At 41.1% G+C, this 11,782-nt stretch overlaps 1 protein-coding gene across 1 annotated transcript; it reads right to left on the bottom strand.

The window, feature by feature from the left end:
* Window positions 1-782: 782 nt before the first annotated feature.
* Window positions 783-10,985, bottom strand: proser2 (proline and serine rich 2). The gene is made up of 4 exons (XM_084346001.1): window positions 10,869-10,985; window positions 8,761-8,953; window positions 5,311-5,617; window positions 783-4,866 (listed from the first exon to the last, which is right to left on the bottom strand). Exons 2-4 carry the CDS (start codon window positions 8,836-8,838, stop codon window positions 3,176-3,178), a joined length of 2,076 nt encoding a protein of 691 aa, XP_084202127.1. The 5' UTR covers window positions 8,839-8,953; window positions 10,869-10,985; the 3' UTR covers window positions 783-3,175.
* Window positions 10,986-11,782: the final 797 nt, after the last annotated feature.

Raw genomic sequence — 11,782 nt, 5'->3', positions numbered from 1 at the left:
GTTTCCTCCCAGCAGAAGCTCAGATACTTGAGTAAAAAGATAATCTGGTACAAGTAGAAGTACTGATTCAGCTTCTTTACTCCAGTAGAAGTAATAGAGTACAGGCTCTGACATGTACTCAGAGTATCAGAGTAAAAAGTCTCCCTCTGAAGGACATTTGTGGTCAAAGCTAACTGAAGCTCACGTCATATTAATATAATTCAAAGACTATTAAAGTTAAAGGTAGTCAGTAGGATTTGTCCCAGCTGTTCCTGAACGCACCACAAAGATAGTTGATAGTTGAGTCTCATTCCCAGGACGTCAGATAGCCACATGTTGGGTTGGTAAAGCGTCCCGAGCAGCAAAAAAGTGAGAAAATAAGAAAATCTCAGCAGATACGAGACACTAACATGCCTTTTCTCCCCGTTCCAGCCTCCCTCTCTGTCTGTTCACGTCTTCTTACTCAAACTAAAGTGACAAGCCTGTTTTGAAAATGTGAGGAGGAGAAAGTTCAGATATTTGTGTTCAGGTGTCGGGAGGAGAAGTTGTACTTTATTACTTCCCACCTCACTTTTCTGCGAGGGACACTCGATAGCTTAAAGTATCTTAAAGTCTTAAAACTTTAAAAACATATTAAACGAGATCTGAGACTTGCGACACATAAACTAAACACCTCATCACATCAAAACAACCTGTAAGTTTCCACTCAGGTGAAATATTTCACCGACGTGGCCAATCATTGAACAGCACCTGCTCATTCTTTACATTCCAGAGTTAATCAAAGAAAAACAATTACACAGAAGTCACTTTACTCTGTTTAATGATCGACAGGTTCAACATTACATATATTAAGCTGTTTTTTTTGTTTTTTTTACAGTATACAAAGTCAGAAAGTTCACCAGGCTGTAGCAGCAACTTTCACATGATCACTAATGTTCCCATTCACCACACATGGTTATTTAATCCCTGTTGAAGGCTGTGTTATACAGAATGTAGTTATAAACTGTATGTATGCACCATTAGATACTTCATAATGACTGTAGCTGAACTACAGAGGAGCCGGAGTCTGTAAACAAAATTCACAGAAAAAAAATGTTCACACAAGACGAGAACGTCTGCGTGAAACAAAATATACTTCATAAGTGACTGTAGGTGAACTACAGCGGCCGGAGTCTATATAAACACACATACGCACATACACACACATACATACTCATGCTGCTACAACAGTTAAATAACACACTCGCAAAGTAATCGACAACAGCTCGAAAGGAGTAAGTAACCCGGGATGTATTTCTAGCCTCTGTGGTTTTAGTGCTTGTGTTTTGTACAATGCCATGTGCTCGCCCATCCCTAGAGACTGAATTTAAAGTATTCCCTCTGCGTAGTAAAAAAGTAAAAGTCCTGCCCACAAACCCATTCCACAGTCTGTGGTTTGGTGTGGGAGGTTTGTCCGTGGAGTAAAAATATCCTGCAGCTCAGCTCAGCTTTTGCATCTTTCAAGACAAAAAAACCTCTCGGTCTGTTTTCACTTTGAGCTTGAGCGCCGGTGTAACTCCAGGACGACAGATTTGAGAGAGTAAATGAAGATATTAGTAAAACAAGCACTGAGTTTGACGTTGGGCGTCTTGATTTTCACTTTTACGCCTTTGCTTATGTAGTTTTGGTCATTTCAGAAGTAATAAATTGCTCGAGAGGAAAGTTCTTTCAACCAAAGTGCTGACAGAAGAAGACACACACACTTAAATGCCCCAAGTCAGTAAACAAACCAGTAAAACAAAGAGAAGTTTCCCATGTAACAGGGGTGATAAAGACTTCACAGCCTGTGTATGAACATTAATTTCACTCAACAAATATAACTTAAACTGGACACAGAAACAAATGTTGGGAGGTCTTTTTTTGAGTATGTGTGAGATTTGGATTTAAACGATTTATTGTTCTTTTTTTTTATATCTAAATTACTTTTATGCAAATTCAGCTGCTCATTTTGATGTCTTAGTTTTTCTCATTTTTTCACTGCAGCAGGACCACATGTACACTAAAAGGTGGTTTTAAGTAGCTTCTTGAAGCTAAAAATATCATTTTTTATTTATTTTTTTACCAGGACCAGATCAACCTGCTCAGGGGTCCTGGGCCAAATTGAATGTTGGGCCCCCACTGGCCCCCCCAGGGTTGATACGCCTGACTACACACATATATATCGCCTGCCAGAGCCCCAGAAACAATTACATTATGGACTACGAACATGCCCCGAGGTTGTGGCAATACAATTGTGGCAATTTATGTATTAATTTATATGAAAATTTAAATAATAAACGTTTTTATAACTAGATTTCGATACGTGTTGCAACAGGGGGTCAAGTTAATGTCCAAAAGGCAAAATAACATACATTTTTTTCATGACATTGCCTGTACCAGTGATATAATTTGCTTAAAAATAGATTTTATTGAGTCTTCTTTTTTCATTTTGGCACTTTTTGGGGTGTTGTGGGTCGAGAACACCAACCGGCTAATTCTGTCAATCAAGTTAACCTTTATTCTCTGCCCTTTTCAAAAATAGCATCTCAAGGCAAAGATGGTGTCAGTTTGTCCCATTGGAGTTTAAAGTTGACCCAATTGCACACACACCGACCTGCTTTGATGTGTATCCATCCACCGCTGAAAATAGTCCCCAATAAATACACGATTTACTCCTGTTTGAGTAATGTTTGATAAAGACGACAGTGCCCAGCAGTACCACAGACAAGGTAGGGAAGTCAGAAAGTATTTGTAAAGACTAACACATTTTTTTTTGTTCTTTTTCGTGGGATTTGTTGACAATAACAAAAATACTAAAATGCTTCTCGCAGGAAGTTGATCAGCATCAGCTTGATCTACAATATCTTGTGCAGAGGTATAAAACGTCTTGTATCAGAGGCAACATGAAGCAGTTTGCAGTTTTTCTGTCAAGACTTGTTACTGAAACAGCGTCACGTGTTCACCAGCTGAACTGTGTCACACTTGTTTGTCAGTTTTTTATGGCCAGGAAGTGAGAACTGGATGTGCGGGTCTATTGTAGGATCTCCATTCCTCTGTAAAAGTAGGTCTCTGTCCAGCCACACCTCACAGTCATAAATGAGGAAACTTCTAGCATTTCACCTCCACCGGCAGGTACATACTAGCGTTTCAGGCTCGACAGGTGGAGTTTCAGAGTTTATCAAGAGTCTTTCAGCAGCCCCAATTTCCTCAAAGCCTCCCTGCGCGATTCGTCCGTCGCGCCCCGTCCAGAAAACTGGACAGTGATGCCTTGGGGACGAAACATGGAGCCGGGTCTCCGCGATTTGTGTTCAGAGGACATGCCATGCTGCGCCGGCTTTTTGGTGGAAACAGCGCCGTGGTAGGAGTGTCGAGGAGGTCTTGGGGCTGGGGTCGGAGCTGGAGCTTTGAAACTCTTTGCCGAACTGTGTGAAGAGCGATTCAACCCAGCGGAGGGGTTGATGGTCAGGGTCTTTCCACCGTAACTGTTAGGCTCAGAAGGTCGTGCCTCTGATCTAGCTGGCAAGGTCTGGCTCTTGTCGATATGGGAGCTGAGGATGTCCGGAAGGTCACTCCTGTTCACGGCTACAGGAACAGGAGTCATGACTTTGGATTTTCCTCCGTAGCTGTTGAACTCACTGGGATGAGCCAGCGCAGGTGGGAGGACTTTGGGTTCGTGGGTCACCGAAGAGGTTGCATGTTCGCTTCTGGTGGAATGAGACGGGTTGACCACAATAGATTTCCCTCCGTAGCTGTTAAATTCCACCGAGGAGACGTCAGGCGGAGGGGAAATAGATGTCTTGTGCTCCAGAGGAGGTGGAGAGTAGCTGCTCTGTGTCACTGTCGGAGGTGAGGGGCTCAACTGAGGGCTCCTATCTTCCTGGCTCCTGAGGGAATCTGTCCGAAGGATCTCTGACTTTCTATCGGTATTAATCTGGATCTGACGCGGTGGTATGGGGTTTCTATCTTCCTGGCTCCTGAGGGAATCTGTCCGAAGGATCTCTGACTTTCTATCGGCATTAATCTGGATCTGACGTGGTGGTATGGGATTTCTATCTTCCTGGCTCCTGAGGGAATCTGTCCGCAGTATATCTGACTTTCTGTCGACATTAACCTGGCTCTGATGTAGTGTCGTAACATCAACTTCTGGCAATCTGGTGCTGGTTTCTGTTGTTTGGGGAACACTGGCCTCCAGAGGTTTGGCACTTGTTCCTTCACCGGGGAGAAGATCCAGAGTGGTGCTATCAGGGGTGACAGAGAGCGATGTACCACCAGACATGGCACGATTCCTGCTCAGACCCAGCTTAGACAGCGCCTCCATCCTCGATTTGCCCGGGGAGGGGTCCTTGAAGGAGATGCTGCGTGTGGGAGCATTTCGAGTCTTCTGCTCCATGGCCTGCTGAGGAACTTCCTGCAGCAGAGGGTGTGGCCCCGTTAGATTCGCCAGCATCTGCGCCCGTCTCTCATGGATGTTCACATTAGCCAGCGACTGGTTTTGGTGCTCCTTGCTGCCAAGGATCACACTGATGTTGGCAGGAAAGCGGGTAGGCTTCACAGAGGTAGGTGGACCTTGTTTGACGGGAAGATCTGTGCTGTAGCTTGGTGGCTTTTCGGCCTCCAGGCTGCTTCTGCGAAGGAGTGTGGAGGGAAGTAAGTTGGAGGTTCCCCCTGCCTGGTTCTCCGCTATCTTCTGGGCAATCAGGACCGGGGTGGGGATACTGCCTGGAGGGTGGTAGGCTGAGTGGCTGTCTGTGGACCCGTAGTTGCCGCTTGGTAGTGGAGGGTTGTACTCCGAAGGCAAACTGTCTATCGAATCACGCCTTGGCTTGATCTCGAAGTGGCTTTCGGGGGTCGGCACCATGCTCTGAAAATCTGGGAGGAAGAAGTTGCAAAGTCAAAATCTGGAAAAGACGACAAGCTTCAGTCCCATCTAGGGTTGTAGTTACTATGAAGGACACTGGAGTCAGATCTTGGATAGTTTTTTGGAGGGAATCTGGGGGATTTAACAACCAGGGAGGAGTTGATTGTTGAGTCTCATTCCCAGGTTGTCAGGTACCAATGATTCGGGTTGGTGGCTCAGTCCGAACCCCAACAACAAGGTCAAGCCCAAACGTTGGAATTTGATGACTTTGGAATGAGACTGAAAAATCAATATCTTTCTCTTGAATCTCTAACGACTACAGGCCAATAAATAAATAAATGTTTCTATATTTCTACACCAGAATTTAAAGCCTGACCAGAATGAGAAGGGCTTTGAAACATTCAGACCTTTATGGTGGGAATACGTCATACTTTTATATAACTGTTGTACGCTACCTGGACTGGTGGGATTGAAGATCCGCTCTCTGGTCTGCACCAAGTCCGGTTGCACCAGATCTATAATGTCCTCTTTGGGACTCAGAGGACTCGCCAGGGGAGAGGAAAGAACGACACCAGGCTTGGGACTCGAGGTAGGGGGTACATCGACCTCATCGAAAGGACCGCCACCGATTGCGGGGTGCTTCACTTGTCCGAGCCTCGGGTCGTTCTCTTCCAGACTCTCCTCCAGCGAGTCGATAGTTTCTTCGAAGAATTGGAGGCATTCCTGTTCCTCCCGGCTCAGAAACTTCAGCGTATCATCTTCCTATCAAGGCAAAGAGACAACAGGAAACTAGTTGATATTGTGTGTTTTCATTCTTTTTTGTCTAAGTTTGATGATGCACAAATGTAGATATCAAGTATACACAACAACATTTGAGAAGGTTTTCACGAAGAGGGAGGAAAGATCTAAAGAAGTCAATTTACTAAAAATTGAAAGACTTACAGATGACAGCAAGTGTTTTTTAGAGCAGTGTGACGATTAGCAAAAGAAGGGATACGTTTGGATCAAATGTCAAGGCTGGATTAAGCAAGTGCCCTGAGACCCAGTACAGAAGGTTAGCTAATATGAATTTAACGATGATAAAGTTACACACATAAACAAAAGCATCTTTTCTTTCCTACACACTACTTCTTGATTTTGTTAACTTGTACTACTCTCCACAGAGCTGCTAACATTAGCATATACTCATAACGTTAGCATAGAAGCAGCAGCTTAGTCTTCACTTCTCTCGTCATCTTTTAACTCCATGTTTCTAACTCTGACTTTCTCATACAGTAGTCATGTGTACACGGTGAACACAGGCCTGTTTGTTCCTTCATCCCAACCCTCCAAACTTCTTTCCCACCCTATATTTGGCTCAAATGCCCCTCTCTTCTGCTGGTTAACTGCCCCTCCCATCTGTGCTTCACCTGTCCGGCTCCACACAGTGCTGCCACTGAAGAATGACACAATGGGCTATCCAATAACAGCGCGCTGTGACTATTGATTTTACTGCTCCACTTTGAGGTCTCTTTCAGTTCTGATAAAGATCAAGTCCACCTATTTAAGCCAAACCACATGGCTGTAGGGAGAAAGTAATCCTCTGTAACAATGTGTAATGGACTTAAAATGAGCAGCAGCGGAGGAGGAAGGACTGAAGTTAGAGCCACAAAGATATAAAATACTGCATTGCGTGTTAAAAATACAACTTGTAAAACTTATAGGAGCAAGTATTTGTTGTAAATCAATTAGCAACTGAAGTTAAACCAAATAATCTTCACTCAGTTTCTACTTTCTAGCTTTTTCTGGAGCTTTCACCCCCCCATAACCCGTCAAATCTATAAATAGATAATATATACAAAACAAGACGGTTTTCTTGCACACAGTACTTCCTAAAAAGTTTTTAGACATTCAAGATAATAATACACGTATATCTGACACACTTTTCTATAACGCTTTATCTGGATTTACAAAAAAAGTACTTACTATAGCTGTTGGATAAGTAAATTTAATTAAAAAATGTAAATTAACTACACTGCCTGGTTTCTTCTTAGCGCAGAAAAACAGTTACTGCAACTAAAATCAAATGACCTTATATCATTAACTTGATGTTATTTGGTTTAACTTTATGTTTTTAACTAAACAAAGTACTTGAAATAGTTCCAACCCTAAACTTGGTGGTTTAACGTTTCAGTTTGTGTACAATTTAAACAAACGAGCTACAACCTGTTAATTAGCTGCTTGTTTGAGAAACAATTAGAGAGGTTTGTTTGAGAGCAAGATCTTTTTTGTTTAACCAAAAACAGCAGTTTTATCGCTCTAATCAAAAGCACCAGACTCCATTGGAAAAAACAGTAATTTTACCTCACAGCAACAGTGACAAATTCATTGTAAAAAGGGTTCAAATAACATCTTTTCAAATCAATTTGGGATATCAGACTTATGGAAACTTGAACTGCGAACTGTATTTTGCTCTTTTATCATTTTATCAGTTGTTTAGGAAAATACTGCAACGCTGTTTTGATGTGAAGCTCCAGAAATGTTTCGTGGATTACAAAACTTCACCTGACGTTACATCAGCATGGAGGGAGGAGATGATGACTCAATTTTCATTTTTGGATTTTAAGTGCAGTACTTATACAACAGATTGTTTGACAATGAAGTGTTTTGATCGCAGGTCGTGTTTGACTACAATTACACGTCCACCAGAACGAAGGAAGCTGCTCATTTGGGCTATTTCAAGGTGATGACCTTCAGCTCGTGGTCGACATGGCAAACAGGGTTTGTTGCTGACATGAGTGTCACAACAAGGTTACTGAGAGGAGGCTTGTTTTGCTTCGCACACAAAGACACCTGCAGCAACACCCAACTGAAACCAATAGGAGATAAACACGGATCTGCTGGTTTCAGCTGCAGTGAATAATGTCTATTGTCGCGAAGCAGCTCAGGACCTAGAAAACTGCAGCTTAACCGGTTCGGCGGCGCTGAACGTTGATAATGAATGTCATCCCCAAGGCATGAGGAGGGATTAAGTTGTTAAGCAGGTGTAATTTCTCAGCGACTGTGGTGACTGGGAGCATTGTGTAAACACAGCACAGTCAATGTGAAGTACAGTTTGAATAATCAGCTGTTCATCTGATACGCTCAGTGGGTTTACTGTGTTTAAGAAGACAATAGAACAAGACGACTTTATACTGCGGTCGACCGAACAAAGGATGTGTAATTACACAAACCTGTGTCCCCTATGAAGCACCACACTGTAAAGAAATCTGTTAAAAAAAAGTAATATTCTGGCAGCAAGGGGGCCAAAAAATACTGTCAAATAAAAGATAATAACTGTTTTAATTAATAAATACTTTAATTTTACATGAGATCTTGTTTGTTTTGGGCTTTTTAATGTTTAATTAAAGATATTTACACATGTAAAAACACTGAAATTACCTTTAAATATGATTAAATACTCCTATAATACAAATAATAAGGCTTAAAATTGCATAAAAGTGCCCGTAAATCATTTAGTTTGATTTTAAAATACGTCAAAATACTTTTGTACACCTGCTAGTGAGATTTAAAATTACCACCATGTACCACTGCTCGACAAAACTAACAGCTATTAATGTAATTGTAATTATACAAGATATCTGTCATGATAACACCAACAGAAATCTATGTAAAACTACAGTATCAATAATTCTGCTAATCAATTGTCACTAATTTTATCTGACTGTCTGAAGATATTTGTGAAAGTATTTAACGTGGAGAAAAGTCAATTTTTGTAAATAAATAAATCGAATAATTTACAGTTACAGAATGTTCATGTTATTTTACATTAGACATGAAGATTCAGTTTATTCTGTGTATTTTGAAAAAACAGGAAAAGTCTCCAGTGAAGTGTTGATTAACGCCGATGGTTTCCAAACACTTACGCCTGGCCTGGAGCTGCGACCTGCGCCCCCGTTGATCCCGTAGTGCAGCTGAGGGTTGGCCTGCAGACGGAGGTCCATGGTGCAGGGGTCAGAGGTCAGCTGGCATTTGTGTTCCCGGGCGGCACTACGACGAAACGAGCATCACATCCGGTGTCGCTCTGAAGAATCATCTAATCTTCTGTTCAACGAAGGCCTGGAGACACAGAGGAGGCACGAGAGGTCAGACAACACCGTCCTGTCGAGGTCAGTCAAGGTCAAAGTATCATGAAAGGAAGGAATCTTTGCTTTTTGGTGCAATTTTTGGAGAGTTTTACCACAAACAGGTCTTTAAATTAAGGGGAAAATGTCTCTTAGGTGGAACTATCGAGCCTATCGAGTATTTCTTTATCTAAAATAACTATTAAACAGCTCAACGTTTCCCTCTGAAATGTCCTGGAAATCTTTCAAAATGAGTAAATGTACTCAGTTACTTTCCACTCACGCTCTGAGGTTTTAGCACCACAGCAGGGAGACACCTGATGGACCAGTTAACCGGGAACAGGGAGCTGCAGAACCAGCTCCTGCAGCCGAAACCGCTGAACACATTCCTGTCAAACACCGCTCAGATAAAAGAATTCAGAAGGAAAAGAAAAAGCTTCCTCGCTGCGGTTCGAGGCCAAAACACAAAAACTGAGCCGACAAGAAAAATAAACAAGACGAGGAGGAAATGTGAGCCACAAAACTGAGCCGGTCTGGGTCCACTGGTGCGCTCGGTCCCGGGTCAACAACACAGTGGAGATCAGTGATAAGATAAATAAGTGTGAGTGTTTGTTATTCACCTAAATTACAGCATCTTATTATTGGGGTCATAATGAACCAGTAATGATCAATATTTAAAAATTAAATATTGTTATCACGTTAATAACACACATGATGATGTCGTGTCACCTCTAAAATCATTCAGTGAAACATTCATCCAGTTTGATTCTTCTTCTGGTACGTTTTTATACATTTACGGTTACAGACTTTTTACTTATTTGCCAAAAAAGAGACAAAACTCGCAGTTAATAAAGTTAAAGATGCATCGAAATGAGCATTATTATCTTTAATCTTTACATTTCTGTTGGGCCATGAATTAAACCCCAAAAAGTCATAATTTTTACTCGTGTTTTGATGTTTTTGGTCTGTTTGTTGTTGTTTTTTAGGTCTAAAAGCTCCAGTGACACTTGCAGTGTATAGAAGAACTTTATCAGACGTGTTTCTGGTTTTCTGGAGCTTTTTGACCTCTTCAGACTTTCTCCCTTCTTCTTGGAAGTGGGTGAAGTTGTGCCAGAAACTCTTCTTGGTCACATTTAAGCACCAGTTTTGTTTGTTATTTTTGTAGTTATTCAGTGAATCTACTTTGTTCTTGTTTTATATTTCTGTTTCTTTTTTTGGGTTATTCACCAACACTGATAAACGGTTATTCTTCTCCTAGTTCATCAAACAAAAACTTATCAGCAGCAAAGCTCGTACTAAAACACAAGACACTTCTCTGAAACGCTCACAAATTCATTGTAAGCTGCAAAAAACGAAGTGTAATAGTATGTGTTATAGCACATTTTTCTTGTAAAATACTGCATATTTTTACTTCTTCTTGCCTTTAACAATCTGAGAAGGCAGAAAAATCAGAGCTGAGAGAAATATGTATGATATTTACCAAAAAGGTTGGAAAGCAATTACAAGACAGAAATTCTGTCAAATGCAAATCTTTTTTTAATGTTTAAATATTGAATAACTGCAGTTTAGTTTGGAACATATAAAATAATACTGCATACCTGAAGTGTAACCACATATTTTTTACTTTTTATATATTGCAAAAAAACTCAGTTCTGTGTGTTCTGTGATTTTTCCATATGTACAATAACAGGTGATGGCAGGTCTGAAGCCTTCTACTTTCATGGATGTTCACACTGACATAAATGTAGAAGTGATATTTTCATGTAGTATATCGTTACATGAAGTATCCAGAGGACTGTTACAGAAACATTACAGCATCTTGAAGTGAATTAAAGCCTTATAATCCACTTTACACTTGGAAAAACGCGTAAAATGAAAATCTCCAAACGTTTGGACACAATAAGACTCACCCATCATCTCCACAGGTCCGTCATCATAAACTCGACCAGGCTCCAGTGTTTGTCCTTCACAGTAAAAGCACCAAAGTTGATCTCTGCCTTTGTTGTAACTGGTTTCGTCTTTAAAACTTCGGTCCGCGTCGCGCTCCCGGAGCTCCCCGTGCGTAATGACAGCACGGCGGCACTTTACGCACCAGTTAAAGCCACGAGGAGACTCCGCCCACAGCGTACAGGAGTGTGTGTGTGTGTGTGTGTGTGTGTGTGTGTGTGTGTTTGTATGTGTGTGCTGTCATTCAGGTGTGTGACACAGTGGAAAGTTATCTCACACACACACACACACACACACACACACACACACACACACACCTCAGTTTCATTAGGATGTGTTCAGGGACAGTGGGACATTTGAGATTTACTCTGTTTTGCTCTTCAACTGGATTAACTAGAAGATTTTTTTTCTTGCCACGCCGCTTAAATATAATGCAGAACTTTAACTTGTAATTGAGTAGTGTGTTGCTACTTCAGTACAAAATCTGAGTACTAAACCATCATCTTTATGGAGGAATGTTGATAAAATAAATTATATATTTATTATTATTATTTATTTACTTGGCAGTTTCAGTCCTCCATACTTCTCAGGTTTAATCTTTAAAAAGTAATTGCACTACTTAAAACAAAGTGTACCTGTTAAGACTTCAGATAATGTAGTTAAATATTTGACAATGGGTTTATATAATGAATTAATGACTTCACTATGATATTTGTTTGTTTGTGGCGCCCCCTGCTGGCTGCAGCCTGGTGGAGCTCCTTCCTTCATACAGGCGGTGGTGAATATTTTGACTCAGGATCTTTTAATATACAGAGACATGACATATATATATTTATATAATTCAGTGTGATTTATACTCCCTGAGAATATTATTATC

Source organism: Pagrus pagrus, assembly GCF_965226575.1.
Source record: "Pagrus pagrus genome assembly, chromosome: 23".
Classification (NCBI taxonomy): domain Eukaryota; kingdom Metazoa; phylum Chordata; class Actinopteri; order Spariformes; family Sparidae; genus Pagrus; species Pagrus pagrus.
Note: the sequence above shows the minus strand (reverse complement) of the source record. Positions and strands in the feature narration are given on the sequence as shown.